The following is a 21,772-nucleotide window of genomic DNA, read 5'->3' on the forward strand; positions in this document are numbered from 1 at the left end:
TGAACACTGTCACGTGTGACGTCACTCTCCCCAAAGGGACTCCCTCTGAGAGTCTGTTGGGGGTCCCCCAAAACTTCAGACCTGTGAGAATAGAGACGGGGGGTCTTAGGACACGCCTCTTGTGCCGTATCGAGTCTACTTTCATTCTATTGAACCAGCACTGTATCCTTCTGATGTGAAGGAGACCCAGCACCACCACAATGTGACTCGATGCCATTGTCTCCAGTAAGTGCCTCACAGTGAGGGCTGTCACTGTGGCTCCTGGGGCAAATTGATGGAGGAGGGAGAGTAGGACTTCCACCCTTTCTGAAGATAATCTCCCTCTCATGACCCTGGAGTCGAGGTGTATCTCCAGATAGGTCACTGTCTGACTGGGGAGGGGAGAGCTCTTTGTCCAATGTATGGCACAACCCAGTGATTGGAGGTGCTCTACTGTCTCCATCGTATGCAACAAGGCAGTCTGTTCTCTTGACTCGTCCAGCAGAATCAGGTCATCCAGATAGTGGAGGACCCTGATACCTCTCCTTCATAGAGGGGCTAAGGCTAGCTCCATGCACTTTGTCAAGGTTCGACGGGCTAGTGCGTAACCGAAGGAGAGACGGTTGTATTGATAGGCTACCCCCTGAAAGCAGAAGCGCAGGTATTTGCAGTGTGCCTGGCAGATTGGAATATGGAAATATGCATCCCAATCGTCTTGTTTTCTGCATGACATCAGATGTCTGACTGTCAGCATGCCAAACTGACACTTTATTATGAAATTGTTGAAATACCGTAAAACTTCCAATAACACCCCAGGTGTTTATGATGCCAAATTGACTCAGACCCCAGGTGGTTAAAGGAGACCAGGCGGCAATTGGAGGCAGGCGGTTATCTTTTTTTGGTACAGAGAAACGGAAAGTATCAAATTGCTTATTTAAACCAGTGAGATAGTACTTAGTACACACAAGAGGGTAGGTACAGGCAGTTTAAACCAGTGTGATAGTACTTAGTACACACAAGAGGGTAGGTACAGGTAGTTTAAACCAGTGAGATAGTACTTAGTACACACAGGACGGTAGGTACAGGCAGTTTAAACCAGTGAGATAGTACTTAGTACACACAAGAGGGTAGGTACAAGCAGTTTAAACCAGTGAGATAGTACTTAGTACACACAAGAGGGTAGGTACAGGCAGTTTAAACCAGTGAGATAGTACTTAGTACACACAAGAGGGTAGGTACAGGCAGTTTAAACCAGTGAGATAGTACTTAGTACACACAAGAGGGTAGGTACAAGCAGTTTAAACCAGTGAGATAGTACTTAGTACACACAAGAGGGTAGGTACAGGCAGTTTAAACCAGTGTGATAGTACTTAGTACACATAGGACGGTAGGTACAGGCAGTTTAAACCAGTGAGATAGTACTTAGTACACACAAGAGGGTAGGTACAGGTAGTTTAAACCAGTGAGATAGTACTTAGTACACACAGGACGGTAGGTACAGGCAGTTTAAACCAGTGAGATAGTACTTAGTACACACAAGAGGGTAGGTACAGGCAGTTTAAACCAGTGAGATAGTACTTACTACACACAAGAGGGTAGGTACAGGCAGTTTAAACCAGTGAGATAGTACTTAGTACACACAAGAGGGTAGGTACAGGCAGTTTAAACCAGTGAGATAGTACTTAGTACACACAACAGGGTAGGTACAGGCAGTTTAAACCAGTGAGATAGTACTTAGTACACACAGGACGGTAGGTACAGGCAGTTTAAACCAGTGAGATAGTACTTAGTACACACAAGAGGGTAGGTACAAGCAGTTTAAACCAGTGAGATAGTACTTAGTACACACAAGAGGGTAGGTACAGTTTAAACCAGTGAGATAGTAATTAGTACACACGAGGGTAGGTACAAGCAGTTTAAACCAGTGAGATAGTACTTAGTACACACAAGAGGGTAGGTACAAGCAGTTTAAACCAGTGTGATAGTACTTAGTACACACAAGAGGGTAGGTACAAGCAGTTTAAACCAGTGAGATAGTACTTAGTACACACAAGAGGGTAGGTACAGGTAGTTTTGAACATGCATAGTATTCTGGTGAATGTCTTCCTCTCCTGTGATTGGACACACACAAAAACACACACACACACACACACACACACACACACACACACACACACACGTACACACACACACACACACACACACACACACACACACACACACAGCTTTGTGATGTTGTATTAAAAGCACAACAGCTTTATTATTATTATAAAGCTGTGGTTCAGCAGGAAACGTTTTATCTCATCGTTTTCCTGCTTTAGACTCAAATAGTGTTTTAGACAAACTAGCTTTCTGAACGGCACCAGCCCCATCTGGAGAATTGGGCTTTGGAGCCGAAGCCGTTAATGTTTGTACACTATTAAAAACACATGACACTTTATCTCTGGTATCTTAGTTTTAAGAGGGAGGAGGGTGAAGCCCTTTATAGTGTTTTTATTACCATGCAGGTGATATTAGGCTTTATATCAAACTCCACTGCTATCTGATATTTGAGCTGCTTGGCCGGTGGTGAGGACCGGGGAGAAGGAGATGGGATATGGGGACACTGAGCTGCTCCATCCTCTTCATCTGAGCAGAGGACAGTAGCACGGGGTCACTTTAGATAATAAACCTGTACTTTGTGAACCTTTCCTACACAAAAGCAGCACTCTGAGAGTCTGGACATTTGCTAAAGGACACTTTTCATATTGTGTTGAATAGTGACTTTAGGCTGCTTTATGTGAGCGGCAGACAACAGCAGGACGTTATGCTTCTGTTGTAGAAGGAGTCACCAGGCAGGAGCACGAGGACCAGGCTGTCTTCAAGTGGAGGAGCAGAGGAGAAGCCTCAGTCTGTCTCCCCCTCCACCCGCGTCATGTCCTCCCACCACATAGCAGGATCTCTCGTGGTGCTCGCCCACAGTGTTTCAGCTCGTGCAGGCTGGGCAGGGCGGGTTAGAGAGGAGGAGAGCCGCCCTCAGAGCACGTGGCTCCCGGGGCAGAAAGCTCCAGGCCCAAGCTGTGAGCTGTGGTGGAAACCAGGAAGGTGGAGCCACTGCTGCTGGACGAGGGGTGGCAGAAAAGATCTCCACTCACACTGTATTCCTACTCTCCTACTCAACACTCACTCTATCAGATTGTAATTTCTTTTCAGAGTTTTATTTCTAAATATCTTCCAGTTAAAGGAGAATTTCGGTTTTTTTGAACCTGGAGCCATTTCCTGGCATAAATTAAGATTTGGCCACTCACCTAGTGATGTCTGCGGCGTTTCTGGGCGTCCTAGCGTTGTTTTGAGATCAATATCGTCCAAGTCTGTCGTAAAATGGAGTTGATTTGGGGCCAAGTGGAAGCCTGTATTTCCTGCATCTAAATAGCTATTTTTCTTCCCGTTTTCGCCACATATCGCCGAAATGTGATCAGTCAACATCCATCAGAGTAATATTTCCCCCCAGGCTATTTCCTGCTTTCACCCAGGGACCAAAATAACCTCAAACGTGATCTCGGTCACCAAGTCTCCTCAAGTCTCGTGAAGTCCCGCGATACTTTACTCCCAGCTTGGGAATAGCCTACCTGAACTCAACGCTTCACCTCACAGTACCCCCGCGCGATTGATCAGGATACACACCAAAGAATAGCTCCCTGAAAGATTTTGTGAAATATGGCTGAATATTTTTCTGATAACGAGGATATGGACGACGACTTTGTCTACGATGGCCGCCCTTATTTATTCGAACCAGAGTATACAGCTGAGGAGATGATAGAAATTGAACAGCGTGAGAGAGACGAACAGCTGGCTAGAGAACAACAGGCCGCCGCCGCCGGCCCGACACGACTGAATGACAATTGGTGGTGTCGTTGTGATCATTGCAGACCTCTGGCCACCGAAGACGAATGTCTCTGTTGCATCGAGTGGACCCTGAGGCCAGATCTTGGAGGTCTGGATGTCCCTGAGGATGCTGATCCATCGCGTCAAACACCACAGTGCCTGACTATAGATGAAGATTTTCCCTCGCTGATCAACAGGGCTGTCCTCGAGGCTTTTTTTCATGTCCCAAAAATAAACTGGAAGACCCATCCAAGACCCGCAGGACCAAACGGGCAACTTTCCAATGAGTAAGTTCAAATATCTATTTATAAGCATGAGATTTATTTATCCTCTAATTTCTGATTGATCAATAAATCGCCATTCTAAACTGTTTATTCTGTTGTCTCATCTAATCAACTTTATCCTTTGTTCTCCTCTATCGTTTCGCAGTAGCCTACAAATGATGTAGGCTATTTACATGCATGATATTTATTTCTCCTCGAATTTCAGATTCATCTGTAAATCAACATTATCAACTGTTTATTCTGTTCGGCTCTTCTAATCAAGGTTTTCCTTTATTCTTTACTCTTTCGTTTCTCCTAAAGGCAGTGCAGACTTGTTGCCTACCGCGTTGTGCTGGAATGGGCACTGAGAGGACAGCAGCTCGGACATAAAGTCAGAAGGATCTTGCCCAGCTGTATCGTCACTGCGATCCGAAACAAGTATCCGTCTGCAACGGGCACTTATGTAGGGTTCACTGATGCTGAGGACATCTTCAACGATTTGTAGAAGTGATGTCCCCTCAAACGTATCCTACAAGTGACTCTATAACTGCAATTTGTAATGGACTACGATTACAACCCACTATACACATCAGGATAACTGGATGCATCCCATTCAATCTGGATATTCCCAACTGATAGAGTTGTTTCTAATATGGCTAGAATTCTAAAAACAGAAGGCATACACTGTACTATATCATAGGCTATCCTGTATATCAATGTTATGATGTATTTACTAGCCATACATTTCAAGGATTGTAACATCACTATAAAATGTCAATATTCACCCATATAAACAAATGTTTCTCGCACAAAGTTCGTTTCTGATGTCTTTCTTTATAGGGTAAAAATTGAACATACAATAGTCAAAAAAGAAGCAGGTATCCATCCATTGTATTCTTTTGGACATATATCTAAATCGATCCCCAAACAATTAGATTTCTAACTAGGCAGAAAATAGGAGAGATATTCCCATGACAATCCTTCTGTCATCCTGTGTACATTTTGTTAGAGCGAACGGAAAGTTGTTTGCAAAATACATGTATCCTGTATAGCAATGTTATGATGTTGTTACTAAACATACATTTCCACGATTGTAACCGAATTGTAAAATAGCAATATTCTTCCTTTGAAATAAACAATACTTGCTCACAGTTCACAGTGTGTATTTATTTACAGAGAACAAATTGAACATTCAATAGTCATAAAAATAAAGCAGCTATCCATCAAAACTATTATTTTGGCAAATATCTATCCCCAAACTATGAGATATCAAAAAGGTGCAGAAAATAGGGAAGATATTCCCATGACAGTCCAACTGGACATTTCAAGATTCTTGTTTTTTTTTTTGTCACTCCATGGTACAAGTATCACGTGTGAAATTCCGTTTCCGTTTACAACATAGTGCAAATGTTACAGGGCATATGAGTGCAAAAACAACAAGAGACACAACAAGCAGTATAGTGATAAGACAAGTCAGAGACAGTGACATATTCACTGCACATAGGTGCACATGTCCTGTGCATACATTTGGTTTCAGCTAATAAGGTTCAGCCCTGTAAACATTTCTGAACCGATGACTCCGTCTGGCATGCAAATCTGCTAGATCTGGTCTGTGCATTGGCGCAATATTCTGTAGCAGTCTACGCCGGGGTCTCCGCTCTGTGCGCGGCTCGGTGTAAACCACAGCTGGATCATCTTTCAACACCAGTACACGCTGGACCAGGTCTCGGCGGAAGTTCTGCGTTGTTGCTGCAAAATATGGCTTTACAACCCATTCATGGCTTTGTCTGGACCAGACATGCTTCCATCTATCTTCCCCTAGTAAAAAAATAAAAATAATAATAAATATTAGTTACAAGTTTTCTTTATTTCTTCGACAGATACCGGTTTCCGAAAATTGCCACAATAACAATGAAAATATATGCTAGTTAGATATGTATCTCTACCAAGCCCATCACATCTAGTTACCTTTCTTTGTAGTAGCCTGTGATCTTCCTACGTTTTCATTATGGTCCAGGATGGCCAGCTGGGTACGGGCCCTCATCGAGTCATAGTGGAAGTGTAGCCTCTTTGGAGCGTACTTCAACATCACAGAATGGTACACCTCAAGTGATCCTGAGTGTTGTAAGACAGACAACCACATATGATAGAATGGATTACTTTAGGTTTGCATCTTGCACAGCTTCTATCATCCAAAGTTGTTATTACTGTGTGTTGAACATCTATAGGCTGTCTTTGTGTGCGTAATGTAACCTTTCCAACTAACTACTAGTCCATGGGCCAAGGCTGAAATTTTGACATATCGGTACCACCTGAGGTGACCGCACGATTTTGTTATTTTTGTCTTCCTACATGTCTCTAGTTTATATTTTGGTATGATAACCCTTCCGATTTGGTAGCTTAAGGATAGTTATCACTCTGTAAACAAACCTACCCCCATATAAATGACAAAACCCTGATTTCATCATATCTCCTGAACCACACATGAGAACACAGAAAATGTGATGTCTACCCCTATGTTTTCATGGGCAAGGATTACAATGACGCCATATACAACATCATAAACTGTTCACATGAATAGTTAATGGTGAATTCAGTGGTGTTTTGGTGAATTCAGTGGTGTTTTGAGAAGGATACAATGCAATTAGTCCATGGGCCAATGGTGAAATCGGTACCACCTAAGGGGACTGCGCAATTTTTTTATTTTTGTCTTCCTACATGTCTCTAGTTTATATTTTGGTATGATAACCCTGCCAATCTGGTAGCTTATTGATAATTATCACTCTGTAAAAACTGCTCCCATATAAATGACAAAACCCTGATTTCTGTGTATTAGTCCAGATGATATGTGAAAATCATGTTAACTTTTTCATAAAAGAATGAAACTTGGTACGCATATAGTTTGGGGCCCCGTAAATCTTCAGAAATTAAGCCATCACAAAAATGCCTCGTGGTGGCCATTTTAATTCCGCCATAAGCGAATTATGTAGTTTGCATCATATCTCCTGAACCACACATGATAACACAGAAAAGGTGATGTCTATCCCTATGTTTTCATGGTCAATGATTACAATGATACCATATAGAACATCATAAACTGTTAAAGTAACTAATCAATGGTGAATTTAATGACGTGATAAGGAAATCATAGTTTCTGATAACTGATGCTATAACCTCAATTCCATGACCACTCTCTGGCTAAGATTTTTTGATGAGTAATTTGACTTCTATGGGCCTTTTGTTAAAATAGCCCCCAGGCCCCTCCCAAACATCCTGGGACTTTCTGCCAGATGGCCAAATCCAAGATGGCCACTGGTGCAATCTTGAAAAATTTACTTTTGAACCAGAGTACCTAGAATAATGTATGAAGACACTTTTTGGTGTAAGCCAACCACAAAGAATCTGATTCTGACACCGGTTTAACATTCTGACATAATTTTGACCCAGAATTCCAAGATGGCTGCCATCCAGTAGCATGAAAACTTAACTTGTGAATGGCAACATATACGTATGTGGTGTTTGGTGCATTTTTAGAGTAAGGAAGGAGATTAACAATGGTGAATTATAACTATTTTAATTGCAAATCCATGCCTACCAAACATGGTTTAGTAATGACAATTATTGTGTTTTGAGGGTAATTTCATAATTTAGTTAGTCTCGCTGGCCACGGAAACAGGCAACTGGGATAAGCCCTCCCCTGCTCTACAGCTGCTCCCCATTGGAGCGACTGTTTCAGTGGCTGCCGGATGTCCGGTCCCGCCTTATTACAAACTCTGTCATTGGCTCCGACCATGTCAATCAGAGCGGCTTCCGCTCCCTCCTCCCTGTGTGTCGCTGTAAATTGTGCCCTGCCGCCTCAGTGAAAACAACAACGCTAACTAGCTAGCACGCTAGCTCGTTGCTACACGCTGAAAAGGGCAAGTTGGATTGTTGGAAACTATTTTCCAAGGGCACTGCCGCTAAGCGCCGCCCATCGCAGTCCCACTATGAAAGCGGCGCCAGACTCCTCTCCCGCTAGGGAGGGGAGGCTGGCCAGCGAGACTATGGGATAGGTGAAGGTGAATAGCCTATGTCCATTGTCCAACCAGTTTTCTCAATTAATTTCCCTCTTTGCGATGTGATAAAAGTTTCTCAGTGAGTTATAGTTGATTGCCTCACTGAATTATCTGCTAATACCCAATTTTAGCAGCAGAATTTGATGTCCTGGCGTGGCACGTCCGTGTGTAATATCCAAAATGAATTTTACTCTTATGCTGCGCAGCACAGAGATTATGGTGCGCTCAAGCGCAGTGGAGTATTTAGCGCCTAAGAGGTGCTTTTTTTAGCGCGTAAGAGGTGCTGCCCCGTATTCTGCGCAGAAACGCCTGGTGTGGCATGTGACACGCCTATGTCTAGTAAAATTATGACAGGCATCAGCTTGTGCACACCCCCAATTTGCATTGCGCACGGCGTTAAAGAGCGCAAACACTAAATTACCGCTTTTGCGAAGATAGGGCTGCCGGGTCTTGCAAGAATCTCGTCAACTTCTCCTCTCCTGCAACATGGGCTGATTTTAAGTCTGCAATGAGTTCATCAGAGGCAGGCAGACTGTAGGGTGCGGAGGGTTGGGGAGGCCAGGTCAAACGGGAAGGAGTTGAACTCATGCATGCAGGCATGGCTCAAAATGGATGCGAAAAGGTGCAAACACACCAGACGCTGAAGTGACGAAGCATCTGGAAGCGCAGCCAGTATCATTTTGGCGCACTTGTTAGCACATTAGACCATTCAGTCAGACCAGCCGTGATACGGCCGGCTCGCCCCATGCAGAGATTGTTTCAGCGTCTGATCTATTTTTGTGTGAGACCCGCGAGTGATTGTGTGAAGCCAGATAGGAAGTCAGTACAAGTTGTCACCGGCACAGAGCAAAGCAGTGCGTCTGGTGTGAATGGCCAGGGTCCTGCTCGAGCTGAATTTACACACAGCGGCACTTTGCGTCTGCAGCATCACAATCATCTTCCACCCTCCTCCCTGCATGCATGCTCCAACCCGCTCTGACTGGTGGCGACCATTTATGGATTTCGTTTTCACTCCCTCCGTGTCAAATCTGTCTATCTCAAATGCCTGTGCCACTGTGAAACAACAACATCAACAATGCTAGCTCGTTGCTACATGCTGAAAACGGTTGGATCTGGATTGTGCAATAAAGCAGGCCTGCTTGATACTTTTCGTGGATAGTTGTAAAGGTAAACAGAGCCTTTTTCCCCTATACCAGGGTGGAGGTATTAGCAGCCAGACTCTGCGGTTGTAGGGAGGGAGTCTGGCAAGCAAGACTACATGGGGAGGAACTCAAGGTAGGAGCTGCTGAGATGGAGTGGAGCGCTCCAAGGCAGTGATTGACCTGGTTGTGGTCAACTTGTAAACCTCCACGAGTTGCTGGAACATTGTGTTTTTGATGAATATGTGGCCTTATTCAACTCCAACAGCACATACAGGAAGACGCAGAAGAGCAAGCTCATCTAGAAGCTCTATCTCCAATCTGTAGGGCTGCAAGAACCCTACATCACTCTCGTTGACATGGGCATGATCTAGAGGATGGCAACTCCATCTGCAAGAGATCGGCAGACACAAGATGGCATCCCATACAAGTGGTCGGACTATGTCCACAAGGTGTCATCCATTATCCTTGCCCGCCATGGTGATGTTGACATCTGTGTGATCGACCGGTATGACACAGCATACTTGGCTAAAGATGATGAGCGGAATCTAATGATTCAGAATCTATAGCGAGGCAGAATTCAATCTGATCATATGCCATGTTTTAAGTGTTTTCATTATTCAATTATTCAAGTTACAGCTAATAAAAAGAGCTTATTTTAGTTATTGTCATACATTCATTAAATCTTTTACTGCAAGAAATCCTGGGGGTAGTTGGTAAAATGGGTGTTGACATTAACATCTTTTCAGTTAACACAATTCTGAAATGACTCCCAAAACATCCACCATTGTTAATCTCCTTCCTTGTGGTAAACCCCAAATGCACAGTATACCTTCCCATTCAAAAGTTACATTTCCACAATACTAGATGGCAGCCATCTGGGAATTCTGGGTCAAAATGATGCCATAATGTCAAACTGATGTCAGAATCGGATTCCTCGTGGTTGACTTACACCGAAAAGTGTCTTCATACATTATTCTATGTGCTTAAATTTTTCAACATGGCGCCAGTGGCCATCTTGGATTTGGCCATCTGGCAAAGAAAATCCCAGGATCTTTAGGAGGGACCTGGGCGCTATTTTAACAAAAGGTCTATATAAGTCAAATCACTCATCAAAACATCTTAGCCAGAGAACGGTCATGGCTTTGAAGTTATAGCATCGGTTATCAGATACTGTCATTTCCCCACGTCATCGAATTCACCATTGATTAGTCACTTTAACAGTGTATGATGTTCTATATGGTATCATTGTAATCCTTGACCATGAAAACGTTGGGATAGACATCTCCTTTTCAGTGTTAGCATGTGTGGTTCAGGAGATATGATGCAAACTACATAATTTGCTTATGGCAGAATTAAAATGGCCGCCACAAGGCATTTTTGCGATGGCTCAATTTCTGAAAATGTACAGGGGCCCAAACTATAAGCGTACCAAGTTTCATGCTTTTACGAAAAAGGGAACATCATTTTCACATCATCTGGACTAATACACAGAAATCAGGGTTTTGTCATGTATATGGGGGTAGGTTTGTTTACAGAGTGATAACTATCCTTAAGCTACCAAATCGGCAGGGTTATCATACCAAAATATAAACTAGAGACATGTAGGAAGACAAAAATAACAAAATCGTGCGGTCACCTCAGGTGGTACCGATTTTTGCCTTGGCCCATGGACTATACAACTGGATAGCTGAGTAGTCAAAGTGAGCGGGCTGCAATCACTCCCAGCTGACAAAAAGGGTCGACTAAAATGTAGAATTTGATATTTATTTTTCTTGACTCTGAAAAAATCATACCTGTGTGTTTGAAGAGTGCCATCTGCCTCAAATCTCGCACGAGATTCTTATCCTCCACAATGACTTGCAAGGCTTTGAAAGCAGGGGAATCAGCTTTCAGCCACCTCCTCATCCTCTGCTGCTCCACTGTCATGGGAGGGTGATGGCAGGTGAACTCCACACTGTTCTCCTCCCATCGATGGACACCACAGATGTGATGCTGCAGCGAGGTCCAGCGACGAACACATTCCTACAGAAATCAGAAGGGACACATTTATAGTTGAATTAGTTATTGGGGGGTGATAAACCTATGTTCAGTTGTTGTTTCTGACATTAGGAAAATAGGTTGTCATAATTACATCAGAAAGTGAAACCCATTATACTCTTTTCATCCTCCGTCACGTTCCCATTTTTCCAAAAGTAACATTACATGTTTTTCTTAGAAAGCATAAATAATGTATTTATTACCTCCTGATCACCATGGGAAGACTCGCATGACCAGTACAGGTGATTGGTGGTAGACTTTAGCCATAGCATAAGGTCTTTCTGGTCCTTCTTATTAGAGGCAGCCACAAGCTTCTTCTTCACTCCTGAGCAAAATAGAAGAAAAGTTATCAATAAACATACACAGAAAATGAAATATATGTAGTAGGATAATGTTGGCCCTAACCCTAAATTATGTCCTCATGTAGTGAATAACATTGTACATTATGTCTCCATCACTACTAATATGCAATCTATTCCCCATTTTATGTAGGTTAGAAAGGAGAACTTATTGTCGTATACATTGACTTGCCTTTGCTGACATGCCAGGGGTCATATTCATGGCGGATATTTGGATAATCCTCTCTCATGATTTTCCTGATGGACGGCGATCTGTCTGTGGTCATCACACCAACATCCACCCCCCACGCCAGCAACTGGTCCAGGCCTCTCTGGAAACCCACGGCTTCCATAGCGACAGAACTTGTAGCTTCTGAAACCTAAGACGTGAAGTCTTGTCAATAAATGTATTGTATGTGCATTGTTGGATAAATAAAAAATAAATAAAATTCTACGGATCTTGAATGTTGTACTTTACCTGGACCAGTTCCATATGAACTATTTGCTTGGTCGCGTCATCTTGGAATGAGTAGGTGGAGTACTTGGCACTATATCCTGGAAATCAAAACAAGGAGACTGCGGTGAGCAAGGATGACTGCAAATACTTACATAGACATATTTATTATCTAATTCCATAAAGTCTATGATGGATTACATTATTATGACAGTTAGACAATATTTACCTGGACTATCACATCTGGCATCGCCACAGAGTTCGACCTTCTTCCCGGATTGACAGAGCCGGGAAATGATCAATTCTTGTTGTTCTCTGTATGCTTGCTGTATGGCTGGGATGTGGTAGGTTTTCTGCATGGCGTAGAACTGTGTTGTCTTTGGGATTGGAACATTGAGGAGACCTGCCCAGTCTGAAATGTCAGTGTATGTGGCTCCTGTGAAGACTGTTGAGGCGCTGATCAGCAGGTTATTATCTGGCATGCCTCTTCTGTTGGGACAAGATTGCCACTGACCAGTGTGATTGCTGTCGCAGGTCCAACTAATTTTAATTTGGCTGCCTCTGGAGTTGATTACTCTGTTTGAGATCATCGAATCACACTTAGGCTCGTGGCACTTTATGAATAGTTGCAGGAGGGCAGACTCGTTCACTAGCCACTTCTTCTCCTCCCATGCTTCTGGTCGGTCGCCACGAGAGCTCCCAGATGCAGACGTTGTTCCTGGACTGGAAGGCGAGTCAGTACTTGGTGGTGCAAAGCTGACATCTGAGGGATCCAGGTCCAAATCCCCAAAGCTCATGCTGAGTTCACCAACTGCAGCTTCGGGTTCTAGTTCACTCTGGAGACAAACGGGAGTGGTGGAAAGGATAAGAGACTGCTCAATTGTCCTGATTTTCGATTTATTTTTCTAAGGAAAATATACAATAGTAGTATTCTAGAAATGATGTAAGCTGGATCTTCTTTTATTTTTCCTGTTTTTTTTCAGATAAGAAATGATAGCCTGTCGACTCACTTGGATATCTGGTTCACTGCCTGGTTCCGGGTCAGTCGGTGGAGCGGAGGATGTCGAGGCAAGCTGACACAGGATATCTGTTTTGGAGGTAGACGGGGCCTCATCCTAAAAACACATAAATAAAAACAATACACATAGTGTCAGTGTAGCTAGGAAGGAGGGATGATGAAAACTGACACAAATCATTACTATTCATGAAAGGTGTTGGAACTCCAGGGCTTACCACAGATAGTGACCAAATAGGAGGTCGGCCAAGATAGATCCCACTGAGTGACCGCCTGGTCCGCGGGGTAGGCGTTGAGGGACTTGTGAGGACTAGAGTCACTGCTGTTGTGAGATCTGGCCCAACCGATGCAGGTTGATCCTCGTCAGCACTTGGTCGAGGCTTTGTAGGAGTGGACTGAGGCAGAGCTGTAAAGTCAACCTCTGGTGGAGAGACCTCACCACTGGCTTTGTCCTAAATGGTAATCAAAGAGAAAAATAGTTGTGGGCACAGCCTTGTAACAAAATGCATATCATTACTACTCTGTTTTTACTAGCAAATTGGAGATATCAGGTAAGAGGTGTACACACACACACACACACACACACACACACACACACACACACTCTCTTGATAGGCTATATGTGTGTGTGTGTGTGTGTGTGTGTGTGTGTGTGTGTGTGTGTGTGTGTGTGTGTACACACGGAGTGTGGCATTTTGGATTCATCAACACAAGCAGGAAAGACTAATATAATAATACTCTCAAGCATTGCAGATGATATACTGTTGTGTAAGTTATCTGCAATATTCTCAAGGAAAAAGTTTGAACTGGTGAAGGAAAACATGGACGCCTCTTTGTGTGCCCCCCCTCCCCCTTCCCCTCCCCCCACCTACTTTATCCTGTTGGATAACAAAGACATACTCTGAAATTGTAGGCCTCTTACTATTATTCTATATCTATAGGCTATATATCTAGAAATATATAGATATATATGTCTATCGATATATAGAGATACATTGAGATATATAGATAGGCTATAGGCTAGATATACACATATATACACGGGCACACACACGCACGCACAAACGAACAACCAGACACACAAAGTACGCTACTGTTTGGATCAATACATACCTCCATTGGGTCTGGGACATACTCCACTCTTGGTACAGCATTCCTCTTCAAAGTAGTACGCGTTCTTTTCTTGGTGGTGTCTCGAGTCCAGAATGGCCCACGGTAATCCTCAGGAGTAAAATGTGCACTGCAGACGCGGAGGTCGGCTTTGACCAGCTCTGCGTGCGTTGTGTTTGGGTCCTTCTGGAGGACGACTAACCATAATTTCGCGATGTCCATATTATGTAATGGAAGTCTGTGGAAGCTGAGTTGTGTCCGCCTCATCTTGTTGGTGCAATTGGGATATGCACAAAATCGAACCATGTTGGAAGATTTCTACAACTATTCGCAAAAAACGTGTGGAGCTATTCTTTGGTGTGTATCCTGATCAAACGCGCGGGGGTACTGTGAGGTGAAGCGTTGAGTTCAGGTAGGCTATTCCCAAGCTGGGAGTAAAGTATCGCGGGACTTCACGAGACTTGAGGAGACTTGGTGACCGAGATCACGTTTGAGGTTATTTTGGTCCCTGGGTGAAAGCAGGAAATAGCCTGGGGGGAAATATTACTCTGATGGATGTTGACTGATCACATTTCGGCGATATGTGGCGAAAACGGGAAGAAAAATAGCTATTTAGATGCAGGAAATACAGGCTTCCACTTGGCCCCAAATCAACTCCATTTTACGACAGACTTGGACGATATTGATCTCAAAACAACGCTAGGACGCCCAGAAACGCCGCAGACATCACTAGGTGAGTGGCCAAATCTTAATTTATGCCAGGAAATGGCTCCAGGTTAAAAAAACCCGAAATTCTCCTTTAAGGGGTGAATGGGGCTTAAGCTCAGGAGCTTAAAGCTGTGCTTAAAGTGTTTAAATGTGATTAAAACAACTGTTATTATGATTATTACAATTATTATGACTAGGATGATTATCATTGTGATTATTATTATCACCGTCATGTATATTCATTCAGCATAAAGTTATTGGTATGCTTGTTCTCAGCTCTGTTTTGATAATAACTGATTTTACATTAAATCTGTCATCACAGACTTGTTGACTGTGGACTCTTAAAGACTCACTGTGAAGTCGTGGCCTCAGCTCTGAAGTCCAACCCCTCCCATCTGACAGAGCTGGACCTGACTCTCAACCCGCTGGAAGATTCATCAGTGAAGCTGCTGTCTGCTGGACTGGAGAGTCCACACTGTCGACTGGAGACTCTGAGGTCAGACATGCTGTCAGTTCTTTGTTCATTATAGATGTTATATGAATATCATGCTGACATTTAATGTAAAGAACACAGGAGCTGGAGATGAGCACCCAGAGACTTCAGGTGAGGTGCAGACTGTCTGAAGAAGGTGTCATGTGAAAAGATGGAGAACTGCACACTCTGTTATGCTTCTATATTTAAATCAAGTTGTGACCTGATGTTTCAACACACTGTGCCTTCATCAAGGTCACACAAAGCGTAGACTTTACAGCCTAACTTAAGAGATAAATAAGGTTCAGCTGGTGCAACAGTTACCCTGGTCTCAATGAGGACTTGGAGCTCTCATCATACTTATAGCCATGGTCTTAGTCCTAACATGTAGCCATTGGTTCTCTCTCCTTTCATTCCCAATGATCTTTCCTCAAAAACACTGTATTGCTCATGTGGTTTCCTCATTGGTTCTACTGTCTTTTTATTGTTTTATTGCATCTGTAGTGATGCTGTCATTTGGTTGACTTATACATTTTAATGTTTGTTTTCTGGATTTCTCTGTGTGTCATCACACCCTGAAGAAGGTGCAAGCCGACGCGCGTTGGTGTATTTTAATGATTCAAGTCCATTAAATTTAAGGCCTTTACATTTTCAAACCCCCTTGAGTGACTGGACCTGCATCTTTAGGCCCTTTTGCTTATGAGTCTTCCTCTCCATTTGATTACTTTTCCTTTCCAAGAGCAGCGGTGGTTTGAAGGACTCAAAACGATATTTTCTCCTCCCAGGATGGCGAAAGCGGCAGGTCATGCCTTCGCCATCCTGGTAAAAAATATATTGCCTACAGTTTTCGAGGCTAGCAAGCTAGGTAGCTACCATTTGTTTTGTAAGAGGCAGAGTGTTTCGGGGGATGCTGCTCTAGCTGTGGTATACGCTAAATACCACAGCTGTGAACCAATCAGATTGCTTGATTTGAGAGAGCCATTTTATAATTACTCATAGACCCCAAAGCGTGGGACAAGCTGGATGCAGAGCTGGTGTGTGTGTGTGTGTGTGTGGCAGTGAGGACCGCCTGCTCCATCCTTTCAAATTGTTGTTAGGGTACATGCTTTAATCCTTTCCAGGCTCTCTTTCTCTCTCCCCCCCCCTCTCTCTCTCTCTCTCTCTCCCTCTCCCTCTCCTGCCCTCTGCTGGTGAGTAATCACTCAGAGGAAAGACAGAGATCTGGGTTTTAGAAACATGTATATTTAAAACCTCCACAGCTCTGAGTGGATTATGAAACATGGTTTTAATCAGGTTTTCTATACAGGAGTGTTTTATTTCATATCTACATGTTTTATTCTTTATTCAGCTTGTTCGACTGCAGCTTGTCAGAGAGCAGCTGTGCTTCTCTGGCCTCAGCTCTGAAGTCCAACCCCTCCTCCCATCTGAGAGAGCTGGACCTGAGCTGGAACGAGCTGGAGGAGTCAGCAGTGAAGCTGCTGTGTGATCTTCTGGAGAGTCCACACTGCAGCCTGGAGACTCTGAGGTCACACAGCATTTTTTAATAATGTGCAGACATGAATATTATATTAATATTGTGCTGAAACTTAATTTGAGTCACTTCATCTGAAATCAGGCTTAGGACTCACATTGTCTTCCTATTGTTTTCACACATTCCTGGTCTCTTCAAATGAATGAAGATGAACTTTGGTGATGATATTTATTCTCCATCGTTTTAAAGACACAGGGCTCCAAATGGCTCCAAAATGGCCTCCATCATCTATGGAGGACAGACTTTGATGTGAGAGTGTTGGAGGCAATGAAGGAATTTTAAACATGATAATTAATGTGGTAACTACACAGAACGTTCAGAGCACATAATATTACACATAATATGTTGCAGTGGAACAAGCTATTAGCCTTTGGTTCTTCTCAATGTCAGTTCTTTGGTCAAATCAGATGAGGTGTGACTATACGAGATAGATATTAGAAGGTTTTCATAGAACACCAACGCTTCTACAGGCAGGAAAACTGACTGGAGGAGCCTTTAATCCTCAACCACATCAATGGCTACTTTTCTCACTGATGCTGGTGGAGGGCAGCAATGTGGCGCTGTTGCCTCACAGCAAGAAGATCCTGGGTTCATTTCACCAGCCACTGTGTGTGTGTGTGTGTGTGTGTGTGTGTGTGCGCGCGTGCGAGCATGTGTGTGCGCGTGTGTGTGTGCGCACACGTGCGTGTGTGTGTGTGTGTGTGTGTGTGTGTGTGTGTGTGTTGTGGTGGACTTAGTGTTTTGGGGATCTAAGGTGAACACAGGCATGATGGGGTCCTGCACATCCGTTGTTCTCCTGGTACCTGAAGCTTCATCCATGCTTTTATTAGTTTGAACATAATTAGATGTTATGGGCCTGTTCCAAACTGCCTGTCTCTATCACTTTCTCTTTTTCTATGGTGAATTTGAAAAGTATATGGTACCAACAAATACATGCAAATGCAAATATAGGTTGAAATTGCTGCATAAATGTTTTTCAGCTTTCATGCTGTTGTGGGTACATGCTTTAATCCTTTCCAGGCTCTCTCTCTGTCTCTGTCTCTCTCTCTCTCTCTCTCTCCTGCTCTCTCTCTCTCTCTCTCTCTCTCTCTCCCTCTCTGTCTCTCTCTCTCTCTCTCCTGCTCTCTCTCTCTCTCTCCTGCTCTCTCTCTCTCTCTCTCTCCCTATCTGTCTGTCTGTCTCTCTCTCTCTCTCTCTCTCTCTCTCTCCTGCTCTCCTGCTTGATTTCTTCTGGGGAGGTTCTCACTGGATCCCACAAAGTCTTCTGTATTTACCAAGGGAGGAGGTTGTCCAACAGCTAATACACCTGCCCAGTAGAACAGCAGCTTTTAGACTCCATGTGGATCCAGAAATGACTTTATGTGAAAGGCTGGGCGGTATGGAGGCAGGTTGCAGAGACACTTAATACAGGTGGAGGTCTGGACTGAACACCAACGCTTCTACAGGCAGGAAAACTGACTGGAGGAGCCTTTCATCCTCAACCACATCAATGGCTACTTTTCTCACTGATGGTGGTGGAGGGCAGCAGTGCGGTGGCAGAGTGTTTTGGGGCCTCGTGTTTTGGGAACACAGGCATGATGGGTCCCTGCACAGTCGTTGTTCTCCTTTTCAAATCCTTATTTATAAGGAAGACCCAGGCTGCCAACTTTAGGTACCTGAAGCCTCCATGTTTTTTATTTGTTTTATTTAGATGTGTTTCAGCAACAAGTTCTAATCCAGACTATCACTGCAGAGTCATGTCCAACTGTTTAAAAAAGAGCCTTCATCCATGTTTTTATTTGTTTAGCATATCATCTCTGTCAGGTGGGGACCTTGAATTAAGCAATATTACATGAGAGGGTTTACTTTACCGTGGTTATTGGCACGACGGTGATGCAGCAGGACGCGTTACTGAAGTACCAATAACCACGGTAAAGTACACCCTCGAGTGTAATATTGTGATTATACAACAGTTACCAACAAAATACAAGCTATAAACAAAAGGTGGTCATATTTTGGGGCCATTTGCTCTCAAAATAACAAAGTTAGTTAGTGTGTTAGTCTGAGACAAGAAATAGTCCCCGTGGACTCTGCCAGGCTGAGCCAGCTGACTAAATAGTCTACCACACATGTAAACACAAAACTGACCCATTAACTCAATATATGTTGTGACTCTGGAGAACATAAAATAATTAACAGATTAGCAACTACGTTGGTGAACTTCACATGTAGGCTATTTTCTTTTCTTTTCTTTTTTACAATGGCACCAGGTAGGCTATTCCAGGGTTTCAGTAGCTATTTCTTGTAGAAATTGAATTGCATACTCCTGTTAAAAGAACAAGTGGTGAAACAGCTGTCCATAAAGTCCATGCTGGACCTCTGCCGTTTAGCAGGTGAGGCTGTAGAGCGGTTTGAGGGGCTGGGCTGCAAAGGCATGACGTTTCCACGGCTCTCACACAATATATTGCTCCAGCTTGTGCGATTATCAAGAGAAGGTGCCCAATAGCTCTGTAAAGAAATCTCAGATTTATGTCCGCTAACGGACATGATTTCTCTGGTTTCCAGTCCGCCCTCGGCCAGCTTCTGGATGTAGTGCTCCTGATGCTGTGATTCATGTAAATCACTGATGTACCTGCCTCTTTGGAGATACGTGTTAGCATGGAACCCAGGTCATTTACACCCATTGGCTCCAAAGAGTAGCACACCTCTCCTAACTTGTTTCCTCTCTTTGGATGGAGGTAAAAAGCTTTAGCCTCCTGGGGGATTTTAGATCGATAATTCGTAAGTGCGCGAGCCACTTAGGAGCAGTGCGGTAAATACAATATTCCTGGAATGTGAGTTTAATGAACCAGTTACATGTCCTATGCATTCTACATCAAATGAAGACATTACTGTTTGTTTTATTTTGTGTGTTATATACTTATTGGCCAAGTTATTAGTTTTAGAAGTTCTGTGGGGTACAGCCAATATAGGCGGCCATGTTGCCTGCAGAATTTTGGCTGCTGCTGTTCTCTGCTAAACAGAGCGGCCGGTGGAGTGATATTTTAGTGATGAGGCTGCTGTTCTCTGCTAAACAGAGCGGCTGGTGGAGTGATATTTTAGTGATGAGGCTGCTGTTCTCTGCTAAACAGACCGGCTGGTGGAGTGATATTTTAGTGATGAGGCTGCTGTTCTCTGCTGAACAGAGCGGCCGGTGGAGTGATATTTTAGTGATAAGGCTGCTGTTCTCTGCTGAACAGAGCGGCCGGTGGAGTGATATTTTAGTGATGAGGCTGCTGTTCTCTGCTAAACAGAGCGGCTGGTGGAGTGATATTTTAGTGATGAGGCTGCTGTTCTCTGCTGAACAGACCGGCCGGTGGAGTGATATTTTAGTGATGAGGCTGCTGTTCTCTGCTGAACAGACCGGCCGGTGGAGTGATATTTTAGTGATGAGGCTGCTCTGAAATGAGAGGGGAAAAAAAGATAAAGTCTGCACACTGAGGCTCCATCAATGGTTTTTTATTTGCAACGTTTCGATCTTCACAGGATCTTTGTCAAGTTCTGAAATGAACCATTTGAGAACGGCTAGGTGTGCTGTTATGCTAATTTGAGAACATCCTTGACCAATCAGATTGCTTGGTCAGAAGTGTTGTATAATATTCATTTTCTCACAATTTTATTTTTGGTCATGGAAAAGCATTCAAACCATCTTGTGAGTAAGTCACCATTTTATAAACATGTATATTTAAAACCTCCACAGCTCTGAGTGGATTATGAAACATGGTTTCAATCAGGTTTTCTATACAGGGATGTTTTATTTTATATCTACATGTTTTATTCTTTATTCAGATTGGAGCGCTGCAGCTTGTCAGAGAGCAGCTGTGCTTCTCTGGCCTCAGCTCTGAAGTCCAACCCCTCCTCCCATCTTAGAGAACTGGACCTGAGCTGGAACAAGCTGGAGTATTCAGCAGTGAAGCTGCTGTGTGATCTTCTGGAGAGTCCACACTGCAGCCTGGAGACTCTGAGGTCAGACAACATTTTTTAATGATGTGCTGACATGAATATTATATGAATATTGTGGTGAAACTTAATTTGAGGACGTCTATATAGAGTCATTTCATCTGAAATCAGGCTTAGGACTCACATTGTCTTCCTATTGTTTTCACACATTCCTGGTCTCTTCAAATGAATGAAGATGAACTTTGGTGATGATATTTATTCTCCATCGTTTTAAAGACACAGGGCTCCAAATGGCTCCAAAATGGCCTCCATCATCTATGGAGGACAAAGTTTGATGTGAGAGTGTTGGAGGCAATGAAGGAATTTAAATTATGATTATTAATGTGGTAATTACACAGAACGTTCAGAGCACATAATATTACACATATGTTGCAGTGGAACAAGCTATTAGCCTTTGGTTCTTCCCAATGTCAGTTCTTTGGTCAAATCAGATGAGGTGTGACTATACGAGATAGATATTAGAAGGTTTTCATAGAACACCAACGCTTCTACAGGCAGGAAAACTGACTGGAGGAGCCTTTAATCCTCAACCACATCAATGACTACTTTTCTCACTGATGGTGGTGGAGGGCAGCAATGTGGCGCTGTTGCCTCACAGCATGAAGATCCTGGGTTCATCTCACCAGCCTGTGTGTGTGTGTGTGTGTGTGTGTGTGTGTGTGTGTGTGTGTGTGTGTGTGTGTGTGTGTGAGTGTGAGTGTGAGTGTGTGTGTGTGTGTGTGTTTGTGTGCGTCCTTTTCACATCCTTATTTATAAGGAAGACCCAGGCTGCAAACTTTAGGTACCTGAAGCCTCCTCCATGTTTTTTATTTGTTTTATTTAGATG

General features: G+C 43.5%; 1 protein-coding gene across 1 annotated transcript in view; it reads left to right on the forward strand.

Annotated features, from left to right (window-relative positions):
* The window catches only part of LOC310800770 (NACHT, LRR and PYD domains-containing protein 14-like), a 126,846-nt gene that overhangs the window by 60,460 nt on the left and 44,614 nt on the right, over positions 1–21,772 (forward strand). The window contains exon 11 of the mRNA XM_083664697.1: positions 15,288–15,461. Coding sequence (XP_083520823.1) covers positions 15,288–15,461 — 174 coding nt within the window. The remainder of the gene's footprint in view (positions 1–15,287; positions 15,462–21,772) is intronic.

This window comes from Poromitra crassiceps (genome assembly GCF_964638095.1).
Source record: "Poromitra crassiceps genome assembly, contig: HAP1_SCAFFOLD_60, whole genome shotgun sequence".
Classification (NCBI taxonomy): Eukaryota; Metazoa; Chordata; class Actinopteri; order Beryciformes; family Melamphaidae; genus Poromitra; species Poromitra crassiceps.